This window comes from Diaphorina citri, unplaced genomic scaffold (genome assembly GCF_000475195.1).
Source record: "Diaphorina citri unplaced genomic scaffold, Diaci psyllid genome assembly version 1.1 scaffold709, whole genome shotgun sequence".
In the NCBI taxonomy this organism is placed as follows: domain Eukaryota; kingdom Metazoa; phylum Arthropoda; class Insecta; order Hemiptera; family Psyllidae; genus Diaphorina; species Diaphorina citri.
Window position 1 is genome coordinate 126,228 of NW_007378142.1, and position 23,494 is coordinate 149,721.

The 23,494-nt window shown below is 41.4% G+C and overlaps 2 protein-coding genes across 2 annotated transcripts; both read left to right on the top strand.

The window, feature by feature from the left end:
- Positions 1-43: 43 nt before the first annotated feature.
- On the top strand, positions 44-4,502 carry LOC113468332 (hydrocephalus-inducing protein homolog). The gene is made up of 6 exons (XM_026825158.1): positions 44-64; positions 610-833; positions 1,124-1,191; positions 1,482-1,699; positions 2,063-2,101; positions 4,290-4,502. The coding sequence occupies exons 1-6, from the start codon at positions 44-46 to the stop codon at positions 4,500-4,502; spliced, it is 783 nt and encodes a 260-aa protein (XP_026680959.1).
- Positions 4,503-10,467: 5,965 nt separating this feature from the next.
- LOC113468333 lies at positions 10,468-23,201 on the top strand (the record flags this gene model as incomplete). Its single annotated transcript, XM_026825159.1, has 11 exons — positions 10,468-10,557; positions 11,914-12,081; positions 14,059-14,268; positions 14,617-14,832; positions 15,325-15,479; positions 16,187-16,469; positions 20,915-21,053; positions 21,406-21,662; positions 22,128-22,267; positions 22,860-22,864; positions 23,038-23,201. Coding segments are annotated over exons 1-11 (1,827 nt in total), but the record flags the coding sequence as incomplete, so codon positions are not given.
- Between the last annotated feature and the right edge of the window lie 293 nt (positions 23,202-23,494).

Consider the following 23,494-nt stretch of genomic DNA (forward strand, 5'->3'; position numbering starts at 1 on the left):
GGATCACTGAAGTTAAGCAACGTTGTGCGTGATACGTATCCGGATGGGTGACAATGTGAAGGAAGCGGGTAGCTTGTCGCCGAATGGAGGGTAAAACCCTCGTCACTAAAAACGTAAAAAACCCCGTCACGTCACAAAGACCTTAGCAGTTAAACAGTGATGTCAATTCGCTATATTTTTTTTTTTTTTTTTTTTTTTTTTTTTTACATTAGACGCTTGTGGCCTGTGTCGTAGCATGCCCATCCCGTAGTATGCCTCACATCAGATGGGCGAGAAGAGACACAATACTTCCCATTTAGGTGCTGGGTTAACACGAGAACACCAGAAAGTAACCCGTTGAAATATTTGCAATCGAAACGAGTACAAATTTTTGTCGATGGTGGGATTCGAACCCGACCTTCTGCATGCAAGCAAGCGCATTAACACTAGACCAACCGTGTCTGACTTGTAATTCTTCTCCATTTCAGGTTTGAGCCGAAGAAGGGGTTCTTCTGTCAAGTGCTGAAATTGGTTGTTTCGAATAAGTTCTACAGATTATTGAACCACTAGTTCATGTAACCACATGTCTGAGCTTCATTTCACCACTCGTACTCTTCCTCCTCTCCCCAGATCTTCATTACAAACGTAGGTGACATCCCTGGGTATATCCACTTCAGAGAGCAGCGTCTGGTGTTTGGGGGCCAAATCTGTTGTTGCCCTGACTATATTGAACTTACGCCTGGCTCCTACCAAGCGTTCAGTTTACAATACCGGAGTCCTTGTGTTGGGGAGTTTACGGAGGAGATTCGCTTCCATATTGTCGAATCTGAGGAGACTTTGAAGTTCATTTTGAGGTGAGGATTAATTTGAAGGGGTTTGTGGGGGTGAAGTGAGAAGTGCATAGTCCTTTGTTTAACAGGGTCCAAGCATTAGTTCAAGAAAGACACTCTTCATTTTGCACTTCACAAAAGTAATATTACTAAAGAAATAAGAACGTAATATATCAAAAAAAAAAAAGAAACTTTGAGAAATATTGCACAACCCAACCCCCGATTACGAGTGGTATCTCATAGCTACTGGGATAGAACAACATATTTGTGTTTTCTTTGGCGTTTCATTTTCTAATTTTCTTTCATTTTCCTAGTGGTCGAGTCCGCAGTGTTTCACTAGAGTTCTGTTCTCCTCTTATTGACTTCGGGAATGTATCGTTTGGTAAGTACATTCTCGGCAGATATAAACACTATTATATTTACTTAATTCGAGTGTTATGTCCATTTTAGTGATTATTATAAACCAAGCAAAAGATGAGAAAAGGTTAATCCAATTGGTTGTATGCTGCTTTGCTGTGTTGTAGGTCGACCTTATATCGAAGCTGTTCTTTAAGTAAATTTGTTATCCTACCAAACAATGTTACCCTACCTACTTTGTCTTCTGTTAGTTGCAAATATTCCAATGCTATACGCTAAATGAAAATTAATTTTCATGCTTTTTTCCTTCTCCAGGATTCCCGGTATCCCGCACTCTAGAGTTCCACTCAAACTCTCCCGATCCTGTTTCATTCCTAATCCGCGTTGATGGGGATGGGCGGGAGTCTCCCCTCACGTATGAAGATTACCTGAGTGCCCCCTACCAGGAGATGAGTGCTCCCCCGTGCCCTCGAGAATTCCTAGTAGAACCAGAACGAGGTGTGGTGCAGCCTGGATGTTCTGCACGTATTAAGGTAATACAGCTTGACAAATAGTCGAATTTATTGGTACACTACACGTGCCTTCAGGCACACTCCATTTGTAAAGGATATAAGCTTGGACTGAGGATCACTTTATTCGAAGAAATCACTTACTGCTGAAATACACCACCGAGGCATACCCAAGGGGAATAATTTCAATTGGGTCAATCATTATTGGAAGAATTTTTAACTGTATTGAACATTCTCAAATGCTTGTTACAAATGTTGGTCAGGTCCCCGTTCAAAAGGTTGGGGGAAACTATATCAATTTGCTTTGGTTAAGCTCACAATGTGAGTATCCCTCAATTTAATCATGAGAAAAATAATATAACAATAAACTAACCCGTATTCCCTCAGATCACACTCACGTGCAATCGCCTGCGGATGGGTCACATAGTAAAAAATGAACAAGATGCAATTTCTCTTCAAAACTCCCTAAACTCCTTATTCAACTGGTGTCAATCTAACAAAATGGAATTGAAAGGAAGTAGGTAGGTACATGGGGTTAGCTGTAGTACTTTCTACATCATAATGGGAAATGCTTATCATTCGAATTAACCCAAGCGATGTGATGTGTTGTTAACCCAGAAAACACAACTACAGGGTGTCCTGTAACCCAGATAATACAACATACATGGTGCGAACACGAGCGTCATTTTCAGCTTGGAAATAGGACCCCTGTGAGGCCCCAAATTTCCTGATCGGGGTACAAAATTGTAGATCACATCAATGCTACGATATAAAAACAGCGGTGAAACAATATTTTTTACTTTCTATTATTTTTCTTATTTTTTATTATTATTTTTTTTTTTTTTAAAGAAGAAAAAAAAATTCGCCATGTCGTTCCAAAGTTATGGCGAAAGAGACAAGAATGAAACAGATAATTTTTGTTCTTGGAACGGCTGATTTATTTCTCCTAAGTATCCCTCTCTTCCATTTCGGGACGATGAAACCTTCGTTGTTACAGGTCCCTCTCTCAAACCTCGTAAAGAAGAAGAAGAAGAAGAAGAAGAAGAAGAAGAAGAAGAAGAAGAAGAAAGAAAGAAAACTCCCGTTCCTGCAGGATGTGCAGGAACTAAGCTTGATATGCGACGCAATAAAAATCTTTTTCCTAGGATCATTATTACCTACTCGAAATTCCCATTTCTCAAAGTTCTGTTCCAAGTATTTTTATTCTCCGTAATTTTATTCTACCTGACACATTTCTATTCTACATAATTCTATTCTAATCTATTCTAACTTATATTTCTATTCTATTCTCTGAAAACTTCAACTTTGTTCTGCCATCACTTCTGCCGTTTCCAGGAAATAATAAAACAAGCATCTCCCTCTCTTTCTCTTTTTTTTAAAGCTCTCTCTCTCTCTCTTTCTCTTCTCTCTCTCTCTGTCTCTCTCCTCTCCTCTCCTCTCTCTATCTCTCTCTCTCTTCATTTCTTTGTCTTTTTCTTACTCTGTCCCTCTTTTCTCTCTCTCCCTCCCTTCTTTGGATTTCTATGTTTTCTCTCTCTCTCTCTCTCTCTCTCTCTCTCTCTCTCTCTCTCTCTCTCTCTGAATACACCAGTTTCCAATGCACCACTGAAGTGAAGCAACGCTGGGCGTGGTTAGTATCTGGATGGTTGACCTTCTTGGCACTCGCGTGCTGCTGGCTTTTCCCGGCCCTTCTCTGGTTGGGTGAGGTTGATGAGTCGGGTAGCTTTTTGCCGAAGGGAGGGTAAATCCCGTGTCATTAAAATCCTTAGCAATAGATCAGTTGCGCTTACTTGGGTGATGTTTCAAAGTCAAAGAGCAAGGAAAATGAGGAAAATGAGGACCAACGGAATTTTCTTTTTCTTCTACGACTTCTAGATCCCGAGATAAATTGATTAAAAAAATACCGGTATATCTTGAACTCTGACGTCACGGCATGCGCTCCCGTACACGATGACGTCACATCAAATGTCCCTAGCAAAGCTCCCTCGCAGGCAGCACATTAATGTGGTTGTGCCCATACGTTTCTGCGCATTTCTTTCTGCTCCTCCGCCAGCGTGCTTGCATACTGGCGCTACCTAGCGAGGCAACTGCCTGAAGTCTGACGTCACACATCTTTGAAAAATAAAAAAAAAACCATTTTATCCAAAACCATTTTAAAAAACCATTTTAATTCTTAAAAACCATTTTTTAAGAATTTTATCCTCAATTATTTGAGAATTTGACCACATAATAATGGAGCTCTAAGGGTTAGGTGGTAGAGAACGCCTAAGGCGTTAACCTAGCCTAGTGGTTGCCTTCCACTCAAGAGTCTATTATTATTATTATTATTATTTGAATTCTTTCATTATAACGGAAAATTAAATTTGTATTTTTGACCTTTTAAATTTTTATTTTTTGGAGTTTTGACCTCAGATTTGGATTTTTCACAACTTTTTACATAGGAATCGACCATTTATTAATAATTTTTATCCATTTGCAACTGCTCCATTATACAGTGACGTTAAATCCTTTTTTCTTTATTATAATTTTTTTACTTTCTATTTTAATCTCCAAATTGGACGTAAGTCGCCAAAAGTGATTTTTACTTTGGCCTCTCTATTTATTTTCCCCCCAGGAGAAGAAGAATAACCTATGGACCGTATCTCCAGAGCGAGGTATTGTCTCCCCTAACAGCTCCCTGGATTTAACTCTCAGTGTGAACCTAATGAATGCGGGACCCGTCACGAGTGCAATCCATATTCATGTGAAGCATAGTGAGAAGTTGAAAGTTAAGCTGATGGCGAGTGGTATTGGATATAGCATTAGGACGGAGCCCTCTATTATCTAATGAATGCGGGACCCGTCACGAGTGCAATGCATATTCATGTGAAGCATAGTGAGAAGTTGAAAGTTAAGCTGATGGCGAGTGGTATTGGATATAGCATTAGGACGGAGCCCTCTATTATATCCCAGTATGATTTTGGTAAGTATGTAGTGTGAATCTAGTTAGGGACCCATCACAAGTACGATGCGTATTCATCTGAAGTATTGTGAGAAGCTGAAAGTTGAGCTGATGGCGAGTGGTATTGGATATAGCATTAGGACGGAGCCCTGTATTATATCCCAGTATGATTTTGGCAAGTCTGTATATTTACTTCTAGTGTTCCTACACACTACACGATTTTCACCCAAACGGCACAAAGTGTCCTGTAGGCAATGTGTGTAATTTAAATGAGTGTTTCCACTACACACGACACGATTTTTTTTCCGAACGACAAGTGGAAACGGCCTAATGCATACCTACCTTTGTTAAACCGGTCACATTTTCCAGGTTGTGTCTATATCGACTCCCCCACTAGTTTTCCACTCAAAGTGATCAACTACGGATCCAGTGTTTTCGACCTCCTCTGGTCCACTAGACCGGACAGTTCTGGTGCCCTCTATCGCATTAGTGGATGTCCCTGGGATATAAAACCCAACAGATTTCCACTAGGTCCCGGTGAGGAGTGCGTAGTGAGAGTGAGTGCTGTGGGGAGTGCACCTGGAGTGGTGAAGAGTGAGATGTACCTGCTGGGATTTGTCAATGGTAAGTATACATAGATAGGAGTGCATAGCCTGTTCACTCTGTTCAGCCAACAACAGGTACCGCACCCCAAGAAACGCTAGACCAGAATCTAGCAACAAGTGCAAAATTCATTTTTCTATACTATAGTAGCAGCCTGTACAACCTCTTTACTGTTGGCCAGACTCCGAAAGTTTGGAGCGTACGACCCCCCTCGACAAAATCTTCGATACGGCCCTGGTTCTACAGTACATTGAACTACTACTAGTTTACATCAGGGCCGTATTTAAGGGGGCAAGGGGGTCCGCCCCTCCCCCCTCCTCGGTCTTAAATTTTCTCCTTAGTTTTAGACCAGGCTCCGAAAATTCCCCCTCCCCCCTCGACAAAACCCTGACTTACATAATTATCATATTGATAGATTCTGACGTAACTTTGTGAAGATTCATCTTGAAAAGAAGAACACAATAACTTTTACTCTTCACAGTTGGGGGAGGGGTTTTTTTTATTGTTTATTCAAACAGACATGTTTCGCCATTGCTGGCATTATCAGTGTAAACTGTAAAATTTTTTTCTTATGTGCAGTTTTTTACAGTTTACACTGATGATGCCAGCAATGGCGAAACATGTCTGTTTGAATAAACAATAAAAAACCCCTCCCCCAACTGTGAAGAGTAAAAGTTATTGTGTTCTTCTTTACATAATTATCATTTGTTTCTCAGGTGATAAAATCAATCTGCATATCATAGAGAAATCCCAGTGGCGCGTTCAACTACTCAAATCCATTCTCGTGATTAGTCCAGAGCAGTTGATATTCCGGGTGGATCATTTGAGCGCCAATGTTCGCTGTGTGGACGCGGAACACACGGTAGATTTGTACAATCCAACCCGGGACACCCTGTATACGCGAATAGCAGTGCGGTATCCGTTCTATTTGACGGGGAGTGGGGATTGGAGTAGTGGCGATCTTATATGTGGTGAGTTTATTGTTATTATACATGGAGTGCTGGAATACATGGAGCCAATGAGTTGATATATCCATATCCCTGAGAGAACATGGAACGGTGTTCCAAGCAGAGGTATATGTCATTCTGGGAAGCCTACAGAAAAGTTTAGAATTCAATTCAATTTCTTCTCCCTTATAGCATATTCGTCTCCTCTCTTTCAGCACATACGTCAGAAATCAACTCCGAAGTCCCATCACATCCAACCCTATCATCCAGCCACTCCACCTCCTCCTCCTCCTATATGTCCTCCAATTTCACCTCCAGTGAGTCTGTATTTCCTCCTCTCTTACAGCACATTCGTCAGAAAACACCTGCGAAGTCACATCACACCATTTATTTTTAATTTTTACCCGTTTTCAACTGCTCCATTTATGTAGCCTATGTCACTCTAAATACTCTTCAAAACCACAAAAATTTTCAACCAAATAGGTCCGAGCCTTTTTCTCTTGAAAAGGAAAAGACGAAACTCCGAGTCGGAATAATAAGACTTGTAAGTATCCATTGTTAAAAATAGGTAATTTTTTTTTGTTACGGTAGAGTGTGGTTTTTGCCTCCTTTTTTTACACAATAGAAATAATATCATGAGACAAAATATTCCCACTCCTTTCCTATAGAAATTTCGCAACGAAATCAAAAAGTACTCAACAAAACCCGGCGGGCCCAAGTTTCAATCCCTGGCTCAGAAATTCAGACGAGTTCCCCCTCCCACTGCTTCATCCAGCCCTGACCCTACTATCCCTCAGGCCCGGCCTGGTACGGGTTCCAAGGATAAAGTCCCCGGGGATATGAAAGCGGCGGGCTCTTCAACGTCCACAGAAACTGATAGCTTGGCTAGTAAGTATCTTGAAAAAAAAAAAAAATAAGTATGTAGTGTGAATCTAGTTAGGGAACCGTCACGAGTGCAATGTATATTCATGTGAAGCATAGTGAGAAGTTGAAAGTTGAGCTGATGGCGAGTGGTATTGGATATAGCATTAGGACGGAGCCTTGTATTATATCCCAGTATGATTTTGGCAAGTCTTTGAAAAAAAAAAGAGGTTTGACAGAGGGAACTGTAACTGCTATGGTCTTATCGTCCCGAAATCGAAGAGAGAAAGAAGACAGGATAGGAGAAAGCCAGCCGTTCCGAGAACGAACATTATACCATCAGGATAATCGCTAAATGTTATTACCAACTAAGCTAACTAGGCTGGCTTTGGCATACCAACTAAGCTAACTAGGCTGGCTTTGGCAAGTCTGTATATTTACTTCTAGTGTTCCTACACACTACACGATTTTCCCCCAAACGGCACAAAGTGTTCTGTAGGCAATGTGTGTAATTTAAATGAGTGTTTCCACTACACACGACACGATTTTTTTCCGAACGACAAGTGGAAACGGCCTAATGCATACCTACCTTTGTTAAACCGGTCACATTTTCCAGGTTGTGTCTATATCGACTCCCCCACTAGTTTTCCACTCAAAGTGATCAACTACGGATCCAGTGTTTTCGACCTCCTCTGGTCCACTAGACCGGACAGTTCTGGTGCCCTCTATCGCATTAGTGGATGTCCCTGGGATATAAAACCCAACAGATTTCCACTAGGTCCCGGTGAGGAGTGCGTAGTGAGAGTGAGTGCTGTGGGGAGTGCACCTGGAGTGGTGAAGAGTGAGATGTACCTGCTGGGATTTGTCAATGGTAAGTATACATAGATAGGAGTGCATAGCCTGTTCACTCTGTTCAGCCAACAACAGGTACCGCACCCCAAGAAACGCTAGACCAGAATCTAGCAACAAGTGCAAAATTCATTTTTCTATACTATAGTAGCAGCCTGTACAACCTCTTTACTGTTGGCCAGACTCCGAAAGTTTGGAGCGTACGACCCCCCTCGACAAAATCTTCGATACGGCCCTGGTTCTACAGTACATTGAACTACTACTAGCTTACATCAGGGCCGTATTTAAGGGGGCAAGGGGTCTACCCCTCCCCCCCCCTCGGTCTTAAATTTTCTCCTTGGTTTTAGACCAGGCTCCGAAAATTCCCCCTCCCCCTCGACAAAATCCTTGCCCGTCTGTATTTCACCTCCAGTGAGTCTGTATTTCCTCCTCTCTTACAGCACATTCGTCAGAAAACACGTCCGAAGTCATATCCCATCCAATCCCACCATCCAGCTACTCCACCTCCTCTACTGTCTCCTCCAATTTCACCTCCAGTGAGTCTGTACTTCACCTCCAGTGAGTCTGTATTTCACCTCCAGTGAGTCTGTATTTCCTCCTCTCTTACAGCACATTCGTCAGAAAACACGTCCGAAGTCATATCCCATCCAATCCCACCATCCAGCTACTCCACCTCCTCTACTGTCTCCTCCAATTTCACCTCCAGTGAGTCTGTACTTCACCTCCAGTGAGTCTGTATTTCACCTCCAGTGAGTCTGTATTTCCTCCTCTCTTACAGCACATTCGTCAGAAAACACCTCCGAAGTCATATCCCATCCAACCCCATCATCCAGCTACTCCACCTCCTCTACTGTCTCCTCCAATTTCACCTCCAGTGAGTCTGTACTTCACCTCCAGTGAGTCTGTATTTCACCTCCAGTGAGTCTGTATTTCCTCCTCTCTTACAGCACATTCGTCAGAAAACACGTCCGAAGTCATATCCCATCCAATCCCACCATCCAGCTACTCCACCTCCTCTACTGTCTCCTCCAATTTCACCTCCAGTGAGTCTGTACTTCACCTCCAGTGAGTCTGTATTTCACCTCCAGTGAGTCTGTATTTCCTCCTCTCTTACAGCACATTCGTCAGAAAACACGTCCGAAGTCATATCCCATCCAATCCCACCATCCAGCTACTCCACCTCCTCTACTGTCTCCTCCAATTTCACCTCCAGTGAGTCTGTACTTCACCTCCAGTGAGTCTGTATTTCACCTCCAGTGAGTCTGTATTTCCTCCTCTCTTACAGCACATTCGTCAGAAAACACCTCCGAAGTCATATCCCATCCAACCCCATCATCCAGCTACTCCACCTCCTCTACTGTCTCCTCCAATTTCACCTCCAGTGAGTCTGTACTTCACCTCCAGTGAGTCTGTATTTCACCTCCAGTGAGTCTGTATTTCCTCCTCTCTTACAGCACATTCGTCAGAAAACACGTCCGAAGTCATATCCCATCCAATCCCACCATCCAGCTACTCCACCTCCTCTACTGTCTCCTCCAATTTCACCTCCAGTGAGTCTGTACTTCACCTCCAGTGAGTCTGTATTTCACCTCCAGTGAGTCTGTATTTCCTCCTCTCTTACAGCACATTCGTCAGAAAACACGTCCGAAGTCATATCCCATCCAATCCCACCATCCAGCTACTCCACCTCCTCTACTGTCTCCTCCAATTTCACCTCCAGTGAGTCTGTACTTCACCTCCAGTGAGTCTGTATTTCACCTCCAGTGAGTCTGTATTTCCTCCTCTCTTACAGCACATTCGTCAGAAAACACCTCCGAAGTCATATCCCATCCAACCCCATCATCCAGCTACTCCACCTCCTCTACTGTCTCCTCCAATTTCACCTCCAGTGAGTCTGTACTTCACCTCCAGTGAGTCTGTATTTCACCTCCAGTGAGTCTGTATTTCCTCCTCTCTTACAGCACATTCGTCAGAAAACACCTCCGAAGTCACATCACATCCAACCCCATCATCCTGCTACACCTCGTCCTCCTCCTCCTACACCTCCAATTGCACCTCCAGTGAGTCTGTATTTCACCTCCAGTGGGTCTGTATTTCCTCCTCTCTTACAGCACATTCGTCAGAAAACACGTCCGAAGTCATATCCCATCCAATCCCACCATCCAGCTACTCCACCTCCTCTACTGTCTCCTCCAATTTCACCTCCAGTGAGTCTGTACTTCACCTCCAGTGAGTCTGTATTTCACCTCCAGTGAGTCTGTATTTCCTCCTCTCTTACAGCACATTCGTCAGAAAACACCTCCGAAGTCATATCCCATCCAACCCCATCATCCAGCTACTCCACCTCCTCTACTGTCTCCTCCAATTTCACCTCCAGTGAGTCTGTACATCTGGATTGCCATATGAGTATTTCACCATTTTGATGGTTAAGAGACGGGAAAGGTAAGGGAAAACGTCCAGATGGAACATGGGAAGAATAAAAAATTGTTATAAAATAGCTTCTTTTTTTAAGGTTTGATAGAGGGAACTCTAACAAAGAGATCTCATCATATTAAGTGAAGGGTCGCAGTGTACATTAAAAGCTGCGAAGGATGACCATGTTCCTGGTGAAGAGATTGGTCCTGGTGAATATATTGACCATGTTCCTGCCAGGGATATGGCTGATATTTTGGGAGACTCAGGTAATTTGGATAAATATTCAGTTATTATTATTTTCAGTTTTCATTCTTTAACCCAGTCTGAGTGGGAATAATAATAGTGCGTATTTATACTGCTCGCATAGGACTGAAAAGTCCCTTTACTCCAGCAGTAGGCTACTACTATTATTGTGGTCAAATTCTCAAATTATATTGAGGATAAAATTCCATACCTCGGCTGGGATTGAACCCACGCCCTCCTGTTTACCAGGCGAGCGCCTTGACCACTACACCACCGAGGCAGGGAATGGGAAAAGTCAGCAGATGGTCACCCAAACGGATACCAACCATAACGTTGCTTTGTTTAATTCTAGTGATCCGTTGTTAAATGATGTATTCAACTTGCTATTACCGCTAGCTACTAAGTTTATCGATTTTTATCCTCCAAAGGACCAGTCTCCAAAATTTGAACATTTTTTTTTTCTAGTCCTAAAAGCCCATCGTAAATGTGTACCTTGTAGTCTTAAAGACTCAGTGTCCAATATTTTGACAGTTGGGTCTATAAGACTACTGGTGGATTTCACCAACCTTCTTTCCAGCGTCAAACAGCCCGTTAGGTTAACAGCCCTGTTAAGCCAATACAAATTAAATGGAACTTAACTGGCTGTTAGCTTAACAGGAGTTCTAATGACTGAATAAATATTGGTGAAATCCAACATACATATACAAAACCCAAAAAGTCCTTGGGCCTTTAAATTCCCTTCTAGATCATACATTAGAAGACGCAGCTAAACACGGAGACTTAGAAGACCCTCCTAAAGAAGACCATTTCACCGAAGTTCCCCTCTATCAAGCTCTACATAGAGGAAGCAAAAGTGTAGGCAGCACAACGAGCTTTCAACCCCTAGACCTGATATCAGTAAACACCGAATCTTGTAGCAGGTAATGATAATATTAATGATAATGTTTATTGGTTTCTCTATAAAATAATCTTATCAAGTAACCATTTTGCTCCTAATGAATTTTGGAAAAGGGGTACCATGTCAAGTACTAAATAACCTACCATCCTGCCAAATTTCAAGTTTCTACGACATCGGGAAGTGCTTCATAATTTTGATGAGTGAATCCGTGTTAAATCCGCCTCTATCTCATCATACCAAAATCAGGACAGAAGAAAACCAGCCATTCCGAAAACCAACCGTATCTGTTTAGGACAAAGTTCGACCCGGGCCAGAATTGAAACCGCGACCTGTCCAGCCTAGTTAGCTTGCCTGGTAGCGCGTCTGCTTTGTAAGCGCTAGGTCGCGGGTTACATTCCCGCCCGGGGTGGACTATATCCTGAACGGATAATGTTCGTTCTCGGAAAGTCTGGCTTTCATCTATTTTGTGTTTTATTTGCAGAATAAAAGATTCAAGCGTACCGACCCAATTACTAAGGTGACCAATCAGATTGTTTATATTGTTCAGCCGCTGTGTTTCCAGCAGAATAAACATTCCTACCAAATGGAATACTCAGAACTAAACTTGGCTCCTGACATCAGTTCTAATCAGAGAAATGTCATGAACACGGTACGAATTCGAACTTCATTCCACGGGATCATTACACCCATATTTATGAACAAAATGCTGGCTCTTAAGTTCGTGCTAAGCATAGTCTCAAGGCATTTGATTGGTCAATCTTGACTTGAGATTGATCTAAGAACGATCATTCTTGTTCATTAATTAGTTTTGTAAATTATGCATTATTTATCATTCTAGTAGAGCTCAAAGTCTGCTTTCATCTTACATTTTGAGAACCGTAGATACCAGGCGAAAGCCCAGAAGTTGTCCACAACATAAACGCGCTTAGCGGCCGCTGTCAGCAAAGTAGGTAAACATTGTAAAATATTTGGAAAGTCTTAAATGCTGCCGTGATGGTGACAGTAAAAAAGCAATAGAAATATGAGTTCAAACTTTTTGCCGACTGAGGAATTCGAACCCGGGACCTTCTGCATGACAAGCGTTACCTCTCAGGAACGATCGTGCTTTGTTTTCTCTCTCTCTCTCTTTTTTTCATTATTTCCTTTTTTCTCTTACACCTTGAAGTGTTGAAGTGTTAATTTAAGCAAGGGTCTATTGTAATTTATTTTTGAAAATATTGTACCAAATACATGAGACCTTGCTTAGACTGCGGGAGTAAAGGGAGTAAAAATGGCTTGAAATGTTTCGTGTAATACACACACTGGCGTGCTGAGGCCGGAACTTGGCCTGGCCCACTGCCGTGCGCCTAGATACTTAAAATAAGAAGAAAATGAGTCGTCACTTGACTAAAAACATAACTTTATTGGTAGATTTTTGTTCTTGGTGGTATGGTAGGGGGGAATGGTAGATTTTTAGCATTTTGTTCCTTAAGTTCAGTAAGTACTTTTCAGTTTTCAGGAACTAATGTTGTTGTTGTTAGATAGGTATTTTGTAAATTTCATTTTACCCTCCTGCTGACTGCTGAAACCCTCCAAGAGAATTCCATTTTATTTTAGCACGGTAGAAGAAGAATCCCTAGTCAGTGAAGCCATCAGGATCATACCCCTCTCTGAAATGGCGAAGAAAACAGAAATGTGTTGCGTCCTGGAATCGAACGCGCGGTTTCAGTTTGTGGTTCATTTTGATGTGAGCTCGTGTTGTCGTGGCCTGAGCTCGTATGTGCTGCAGGATTGTGTGCAATTCAGATATAAGGGTGTGGAAGCAAAGGTGAGATTTTTTTTATATATATAATAATAATTTGCTTTATTTTTTAATAAGACGGAACATCATCGATTTGGATTCGAGTGTTTCATCGCCGTTTTTTTTTATTTCGCACCATTGAAACATTTGTTAGATTAGAATCGTGTGGTCTGTGTTATAGCATGCCTGTCTTGTAGTATGCCTCTCATCAAATGGGCGACACGAGACACAATACTTTCCATTTAGGTGCTGGGTCAACACGAGAACACCAAAAAGAAGCAAGAAGCTATTTGATATTTTTATGATCGAAAGGCGAGTGCAAATTTTTTGATGATGGTGGTCATCAAAGCCTTGCAAGCAAGTGGACTACAACTAGAGTAGCCGTACCCCTATTAAACTAAAAAGGCTAAAACGGGCTCTAAGTAAAACATTTTTGAGCTTAACCCTTTGGTGGCCGATGTAAACTACAGTTTATATACAGGTTAAAAAAGTTCTTTCTCCTTCCATCAGGACAAAATCCCTCTGGTAGCAGTAGTAAACTATCCCAGTCTGGACTTGAACCCGCGGTCTCTGGACTACCAGGTGGTGTCTCTCTACCAGCATCAAGGCATGCAAGTCATTCTGACCAATAGGTGCCCGTTCCCGGTTGAGTATAGTTTCTCCTGGTCACCCAATGAGTGGTCTGTATCCTATGCCACGTGTGATGATAAGTTTGTCAAGGTACTATTAATGGGCATGCTATTACGGGATGGGCATGCTACGACACAGACCACAAGCGTCCAATGTAGCAGTTGTTTCATCGCTACGAAATAAAAACTATTCTACTTTTCCTCTTTCTTCCCACAGTATTTCAGTTTCACGCCATCCCACGGTACAATAGACCCGTATCAAACCCAGATCATAGAAGCCTGTTTCCATCCCAAATATGGTGTGGATGTGAGTGGCCAAGCTCTCTGTCAGGTGGCAGGGGGTTTAGCCCAGGAGTTGGCTATACAGGCGTCTGCCCATGATGTGTACTATACGGTCAAGCCTGTGGTGATTGACTTGAAGTGTGTGGTAAGAATTACTAGTCTAAACAGTCAGCTCCCATGGTGTAGTGGTCACTGCGCTTGCCTTGCACGCGGGAGTTCGATTCTCGGCGGGGTCAAAAAATTTGCATCATGTAAATGATTGATTCCGTGACTGGCTTTTGCGGGGCTCACTCAGCCTCGTGAGTAGCCCTGTAATATAAATGCGCATAGCGACCGGTGCTAGCATGGTAGGTATTAGGTAAACGTTGGGAGCTGGATTATTGAGATATTTGGAAAAATCCTATTATCCTACAATACTGGCAGTGATCACGAAAATTGTGATATAGTAACACAAAGAAACGGCATTTATTTATTTACTTTCCAAATTGTACAGAAAATTGGCGAAAAGCACACGGGCAAATTCAAGGTGTTCAACAAAGGATCTCGACAGCTCAGTTTGGACCAATCACATCTCTCGTGTGACAAGGTCAACAGGCGAGTTCATCTGACCTTGGAGAAGCCAGTGGTACCTCCTCACTCTAGCACTACCGTGGTGGTTGAGTACTTGCCTCACAGTGTGGGGTTCGTACAGGAGAAGTTTTATTTCATTGTGAGTATTTAGTTGTAGGTGGGTTACTTACATGCCCAAACTTTGGGATTGAAGGTAACCAAAAGTTGATGAAGCATTGAAAAATAAAAATAAATAATATCGCAACAAAAAACTGCTACATTAGACTCATATGGTCCGTGTCACAGCATGCCCATTCCATAGTATGTCCCACATCAGATTGGCGATAAGAGACACAATACTTCTAATTTAGGTGTTGGGTCAACACGAGAACACCAGAAAGTAACCCGTTGAAATGTTTAGAATGGAAATACAAGTGCAAATTTTTATCGATGGCGGGAATCGAACCGGGGAGCTTCTAGATGGAAAGCTTTACCACTGGAAATACCGTACTTCCAACAATCGAATTTAATCAATTGATTGTTGGAGAATAAAACCCAGGTGTTCATGAGCACCTCTTTAAAATAATAGAACATAGATAGAATTGATTAGTTGTATACTTTGATTGAATTAATATTTCTTAATTTTTTCTAGGTATCACATCATCCTCCTTTAGAAATGTTGCTGGTTGCGTTCAGCGTTTTTCCGCAGGTGCTACTTCACACGCGTCGCTCCCCTCATTACATGAGTCTACCTGTGAAACATGAGTATATCGCCTTAAGTCGCTACCTCTACAGTTGTGATAACAGGTAACTACATGAGTCTACCTGTTAAAACATGAGCATATCGCCCTAAGTCGCTACCTCTATGGTTGTGATAACAGGTAACTACATGAGTCTACCTGTTGAAACATGAGTATATCGCCCTAGGTCGCTACCTCTATTCTGCTTGGGATAAACAGGTAACGCATAAGAACCAATAACCAGCTTAGTTAGGTTCGATTGATGCCGGGGGCGAACTTTGTCCTAAACAGATAAGGTTCGTTCTCGGAACGGCTGTTATCCTAAACAGATCAGGTTCGTTCTCGGAACGGCTGGCTTTCTCCTATCCTGTCCTCCTTCTTTTGTCGGTTTCGGGATGATGACACCTCCGTTGTTACAGTTCCCTTTAGCAACTTTTTTTTTTTTTTTTTTTTTTTTTTTTTCAAATCAATAAAAAAAAACCCCCAACAAGACCCAAAAGCTTAAAAAAAAATCTTTGCCAAATTTTATTCTTTTCCAAAATATCTTTATTATTATTATTGTTATTAAACAATTAGATGAAAATTTATTTACAGATGGTAACATAATGTACATAGATATAAGTAAAAAAAAAAAAAATTGATCAAGGGTGGGGTTAATGCCTATGGCATTCTCTACCACCCCACCCTTGCCGAATTTGATCAAACTTGGAGAACCCGAAGGGGAGTTATCACGTAAAAGATAAACATTCTATTCCATATTCCATTCTTTCTCAGGAATCGTTCCTGTACAAATTCTCAGAACTACAAATTCCTCACCAGTGCTTCTCGAGAGTTGACCAGAACAGGGTCCAAGATGACATCCTCCAAGTCGGGTCTGTCCAAGAGAAATCACCTTTTGAAAAATATGGGTAGTGGGAGAAATATGGGCAGTGGAAGAAACATGGGTAGTGGGAGAAATATGGGCAGTGGGAGAAATATGGCGAATGTGTTAGGGAGAAGCAAGAGTCTCAATGATAGATATGGGCTGGATGCGAACTGGGAAATAGTGGAACAAGACGTAAGAATAATGATCCTAGAATTTTTGTTTATAAAAATAAGTAGAACTTTGTTAAAGACACAATGTTCTAGTATGTAGTACTTTGTTAGTAAAAATGTAGAATTATGTTCAATAAATCTAGAATTTTGTTTAGAAAAGCTAGAACTCTGTTTAATAAAGCCAGAGCTCTATTTAATAAAGCTAAAACTTTGTTTAACCAAGCTAGAACTCTGTTTAGTAGGTAAAGCGAGAACTTTGTTTGACAAGGCTAGAACTTTGGTTGATAAAGCTAGATCGCAGTTTAATAAAGCTGGAACTTTGTTTAATAAAGCTAGAGCTCTATTTAATAAAGCTACAACTTTGTTTGACAAAGCTAGAACTCTGTTTGATAAAGTTAGAACTTTTTTGATAAACTACAACGTTGTCTTATAAAGTCAGAAATTTGTTTAGTAAAGCACCGTTTTCATTTGCTTTCAGCCCTTTTAGGTACTTTCTAATTTTGTAAAAAAAAAAAAAAAAAAAAAAAAAAAAAAACCACACTGTGGTGTTGATTGCGTCCGTATGTCTGTGCGTATGTAAAGTGATGGGTATGAGATCACCTATATCTCTACCATGTGCTGCTCCCATTTCTGATCTGCCTTCTCATACCCTGCTCTTACTACTCATTTTTTTTTTCTCTCTTCTTCTTCTTCTGCTTCTTCTTCTTCTTCTTCTTACTTTCATAGTCACCTAGGTACTATTGTTTTATTATTATCATTCCCCTTTTTTTTTTTTAAATTAATCAGGGTGTTTACTTTGTAAAATGTACCCCCCATAATGTATCAAATATATGAGACCTTGGTTAGACTGCGGGGGAAAAGGGACTTTTCAGTCCTATCCCAGCAGGATAAACAAGGTATATTTTACCTGTGAAACATGAGTATATCGCCCTAGGTCGCTACCTCTATTCTGCTTGGGATAAACAGGTAACGCATAAGAACCAATAACCAGCTTAGTTCTCCTAAGTCCTAACCCACAAATAACTCATACATTTCTACAAAGAAAAACCTTTAACCTCTGAAGGATTGATCAAACCTACAAACTAGTGAAAATTTTACTTCTTGTGTTGAACGTTGAACAATTCTGCCAAATTTTGGCAAAATCGGACAAACCGTTTCTGAGTTACGGTGAAACGAACGTTCAGAATTCCAATTGAATTTTTCACCTATTAAAAGACATTTTTTCACGGTTTTGCCGTCAAAATTGGATATTTCCCAACATTTTACTCAGGAATCGAACATCCGTTTATAATTTTTACCCAAATTTGTATGCTGTGTCGATCACTGGTACAAGTACTAGTTCTTGTACTAGTATTCGTCTATTTTACTTTTTCTTGTTTTTCCCCCCACAGAGGTCTTGTGAAGTCCCACTGGAGATTATCGCGGAAGATTTGTGTTGGCGAAAGAGCGCTGGCGAAACGTTTGGTGCTCTCTCAGATGGAGGGAGAATTGAGTCCCGGACAGATAGACTTTGTTAAAGTTACTGTCCACTCTAAAACTCCGGTAAGATTTAAATTTCCATTATTATTTTGTATTTTTATGTGGCAGCTAGCTTTTCACTTTAATCGTCAAAGTTACTGTCCTGTTTAAATCTCCGTTAAAATTTGATTGCCATTATAATTTTTATGTGGCAGCTAGCTTTTCTCTTTAATCGTCAAAGTTACTGTCCTGTTTAAATCTCCGTTAAAATTTGATTGCCATTATAATTTTTATGTGACAGCTAGCTTTTCTCTTTAATCGTCAAAGTTACTGTCCTGTTTAAATCTCCGTTAAAATTTGATTGCCATTATAAAGTTCATGTAGGAGCTTTCTCTTTATCTTTAATCGCCATAGCCGTGTCTTACCCTTAGTAAAAGTGAAGTTGTCATCTCCACTAATTTGTGTATTGCACATTGCATATTCGAATAGTTACACGGCATTCACACAAATGATTTTTTTATGTAAGATTTTAACTACAGCCAGCCTGATTAGCATGCAAGGTAGCGGGCCTACCTTGTAAGCGCGAGATCACGGGTTCGATTCCTGCCAGGGCGAAATTTATCATAAACAGATAAGGTTAGTTCTCGGAACGGCTGGCTTTCTCCTGTCCTTCTCTTTCTCTTGGATTTCGAAACGATAAGATTTCCTTTTGTAACAGTTCCCTCTATTAAACCTGTTTAAAATCATTTTTATTATTATTAAAAAAAAACTTCGTTTCTCAGGTGTCCTACAATCTAGACTACTCTCTCCACATTGACAACATAGGTGATCCTGTCAGAATTCAGATTGTAGTGAATGTAGTGGAGCCTAGTGTAGTAGTGACCAGAAGGAAGCTGGATTTTGGTCTGCGTCATCCTTACACACAAGAGGAAGGACTTACCTGTGAACTACAGAACAGAAATCCGTTCCCTGTGGAGATTCTGTTTCAGTATCCAACGCAGAAGTAAGTCACTTACCTTATTTAAGCAGGTACTTATTATGGCGCAACTTTGATGACTTTTGTAGATACTTATTTAGAGGTAGGGTACTAGGCACTTTTTTTAGGAACTTTGCTATTAAAAAGACCAAAAATATATCATCATTTGTACTTTGTACCCTGATATTCTTGGGGTTTGAGCCCAGCCGAGGTGAGGAATTTTATCCTCAACATTGTTTGAGAATTAATAACTCTAGTACCTACCCTAGTGATGAGATAAAACACTCTTTATTGCTATTCAAGGAGTATAAGTAAGCACTATTATTATTTATTCAGGTCTGACTATCTAGAAGAGCTCAAACTTCTAGACCTCCTATTCTCGTACTACAAGAAAGACGCGCTCCTAATACCCAGTATCTATGATGAGACTAACTTCACACCTGTGCTCAATCATTTCTATCAGCTCATGGAGACTGGAACTAGGGAGTGGTTAACGATGAAGAAATCTGTGAAGACCATGTTCCCAGAGTCTGAGAATGAGAACATATCTATCAGAGGTAAGAAGGGTATCGAACGAATTGAGTTTTAGGTTTTACCAAGACGATTTCGTTTTAGTTTGCTTGTCCCGTGATGGGCCACGGAAAACAGTGGTAACGCGCTTGCTTGCCATGCAGAAGATCCCGAGTTCGAATCCCAGAGTCGACAAAAAAAAAATGTATTTTAATTTCGATTGTAAATATTTGTATGGGTTGCTTTCTGGTGTTCTCGTGTTGACCCAGCACCTAAATGGGAAGTAGGGTGTCTCTTCTCTCCCATCTGATGAGAGTCATACTACGGGATGGTCATGCTACGACACACACCACAGGAGTCTAATGTAGCACTATTATTATTTTATTTTACAGAGTTCCCCGATGTAAAGGAAGAAAAGGAGAAGGAGAAAGGAAAAGAAAAGGAGACGCCCAAAACGAAGAAGTCCAAAAGTGGTCGAATAGGCCGAAATCGGTCCGCCTTGGCAATGAAAGCACCTAGCTCCCTCCTTCTAGTAACGGAGACTCCACCACAGGTGTCTGAAATAATAGTTCGCGAAGAAGATATTCGAGGTAAAAGCCGTATAATATCAGTACAACTCCCCTATAACATGATTGATTGAGTATACTACCCCTATATAATATCACTATAACACTAGGATTAAAGAACCGAGCTCCCTCCTTCTAGTAGCGGAGACACCACCACAGGTGTCTGAAATAATAGTTCGCGAAGAAGATATTCGAGGTGAGACCCCTTAAGATACTCTCTAAACTCCCGAATAGTTTGACCGATTTTGATGACATTTGGCGAACACTTTTTTTTAACGAGATACTTTGTTTTATTTTTATACCAACATCATAACAGTCGACAAGCAACTAAGAAAGGATAATTGAAATACATAATTACAAATATCAATCGAACTGATGCGGACACCTTGAAAGATAGGTGAACACCTAAAGGACATTTTTGCTAATTGTACTTTTGAATGAGTCTTCCCTACGGGAAACCGATCACAGTTTACTGAACCTCTGGTTTGTTTCGTTTCAGAATACATAGCCTACTTAACGGATAACAACTTACTTGAAGATCCCCTGGGCATATATCTGACCTCGCCCCCATCTGAAGTTCCCTGTGATTCCGGCCCTGATGATAAACAGGGCGTGTGCATCATATGCTACTCCGCCCCTGAAATCGGTAAGTTGTCCCAAGTTTTTTTTTTCTTCTTCTTCTTCTTCTTTTTAATTACCTAAAACTCCGAACCACTTTTGCATTTTTTCAACGCACACTCTTTTGCATCCATATCTATGCGATAACGGAAAAGTTTGGCCAAAAAATTTCTACTCTAGACGGGATTCGAACCCAGTACCCCTGTGGGTTGAAAGTCAGTGCTTTGAACAACTCGGCCACAGAAATGGACCTGAATATCTGGTCGAATTTTAATCTCTTGTTATTTCCATTTTTACTATTATTATTATTATTTATGTGGGTTCAATTCATTTTTTCAGACCCCCATGCCATCAATTGCTCTCATACAGGCAACGCTAGAGAGAGCCTGTGTTGCTAAATATCAACTGACCAATCAGAAGCCAGACTTGTTGAGTGACCAACAGGTGTGGCCAGTCAGAGTGGCTCCTTATGTTATAGGTAAGTGCTAGAGAGAGCCTGAGTTGCTAAATATCAACTGACCAATCAGAAGGCAGACTTGTTGAGTGACCAACAGGTGTGGCCAGTCAGAGTGGCTCCTTATGTTATAGGTAAGTCCTGCCTTGGTGGTGTTGTGGTCAAGACCCTCGCCTGGTAAACAGGACGTGGGTTCAATTCCAGCCTTCGTATGGAATTTCCTTACTGCCGAATGGAGATACCGAAAAGTCTCCCCCTCCTCTTTCTCTCTCCCCTTTCTCCCTTCCTCTCTCTCCCTTCCCTCCTTCCTTAATTTTCATTTCCCCCTTTCCAACCTTTCCTATATGTACTTCCTCCCTCCCTATTTTTTCTCCAGACTTCGGTAACATTTCCGTGGGTGAGCAACGTACCCATAGCATTGTGCTGTCCAATGTCACCCACATACCTACCTCTATTGCTCTAAGCAAGGGGAAGCAACGTCATGACTTTTCCTATCTAGGCCTGAGCATGGTTATGCGTGGGGATCGGACTTTGGGAGTAAGCGAAGTGCGACGCCTAGTGGTGAAATTTGCTCCCTCGAAAACTGTGTTCAGGGAGCACGCCCAGTGTGTGAAATATCCTTTGGTGTTGGAGGTAAGTAGGTTTTACCTAGGCTTGGACGCTGGAGGTCTTGGGTTCGATTCCCGACGCGGTCGAAGTTTTTTCAGCTCTGTGCTTGAGTTCCGGGGTGCACTTAGCTTCGTCAGGACAACTGAGTGTCATTGGGTTCGATTCCTGGCGAGTTTAAGGTTTTTTCCGGCTCTGTGCTTGGGTTCCGGAGGCATTCAGCCTCGTGAGGACAATTGAGTAGCTAGGTACTTTAATCGAGTAGCGACCAGTGACGGCACTACCAGAGTAATAAAAAATAAATATAGACATGACAGTAAAGGAGGCTCTTAGTAATGCTGCGATATCCACAAAAATTGTAAAGAGGCTCTCAGCTTTACCACAAATAAATTATTCAGATTTTTTAGTAATTTTGGTTTTAAAAAATAATAATAACAATTTAAAAAAAAAAAAAAATCTCCCCCTACGAACCAAGCACTTTCTCTCTTCCAGATCAAGGAAGGACTTCGGATTAAAATCATAGTGCGAGGAACAGTGTGTGTTCCTTATTTGGCCGTATATCCTTGCATTGTAGACTTTGGTACCATCAGAATCAACTGTGTCCATAGTCAATATATCGCCATTGAAAATCAGTAAGTATCTGTGGGTCAGTGAACTATAGAGCTCGGAAGAGGGCTCCCTACTTAACCCTGTTCCACAAAACACTGTGAGCGCCACAGTAAGTGACCCCCCCCCCATCTACACTGTAAGTGACCCCCCCCCATCTAATCAAAAAGGGTTTCTAACGCCCTAACCCAGTGGTTCTCAAACTGTGCTCCGCGGAGCACACTGGTGCTCTGCGAAGAGCTTTCAGGTGCTCCGCGAAGAGCTTCCAGGTACTCCGCATAGTTTCATTTTTCTTACCGCATTAAAAAAAAAAAAAAAAAAAAAACAAAAAAAAAAAAAAAAAAAAAAAAAAAAAAAAAAATCGCACGAATATGTTTAGTCAAATGGGAAGTATTGGAACAAGCCGTACGCTAACGAACATTTCCGAACCATTCCGAATTATTTTTAAAAATTCCTAAAGGGTTGGGGGGGGGTGCTCCGTAAAGTTTACAGCAGTTGCTTGGTGCTCCGCGGCCAAAAAAAAGTTTGAGAACCACTGCCCTAACCTGTATCCTTTGCCAAATCCTTCTTCATTTCCTCAATAGACCTCTGGAACAACGTCCCGCTCCCCATCCTCAGCTCCCGCTCGTTCCTTCGATGGTGGGCATCGTTTTTTGTTTTTTTTTTTTTCGATGGTAGGCATTGGAAGTCGGTACCTTCTTTGTGGCAAGAAAGCACGGTACTATGGGCCTTTCTCCTTAAATCCTCTTTTGTCCTAGACCGTGTGTGTTGCGATGATAAAGGGTTTCTCTTTTAGGTAAACAAGAGTTGGTGGACTCAACGTTGACTGATCCGAATGAATCGGTGAGAGAACAGATTGATAAGGTGACACATCGGTTTCTGGAGAAGACATCGGAATTTCATCTGGGTAATCAGAAACACAGGATGATGGACTATAAGAAGCTGGTCAATCTGGTTGTGGTAAGTTTTTACCTATTATGTACTATGATTGTTTTGATGGTTAAGAGACGGGAAAGGTATGGGAAAATGTCCAGACGGAACATGGGAAGAATAAAAAATTGTTATAAAATAGCTTCTTTTTTTAAGGTTTGATAGAGGGAACTCTAACAAAGAGATCTCATCATTCGCTCCTAATACCCAGTATCTATGATGAGACTAACTTCACACCTGTGCTCAATCATTTCTATCATATTCCCTCAGGTCTGACTATCTAGAAGAGCTCAAACTTCTAGACCTCCTATTCTCGTACTACA

Bases quoted from the DNA above. Each gene is read 5' to 3' on its own strand.
- LOC113468332 (XM_026825158.1), top strand. From the start codon at position 44: ATGGGTGACAATGTGAAGGAA. The intron at 65-609 runs GCGGGTAGCTTG...TCCTCTCCCCAG, and splicing joins TGGGTGACAATGTGAAGGAA to ATCTTCATTACAAACGTAGG. The intron at 1,192-1,481 runs GTAAGTACATTC...TTCCTTCTCCAG, and splicing joins CTTCGGGAATGTATCGTTTG to GATTCCCGGTATCCCGCACT.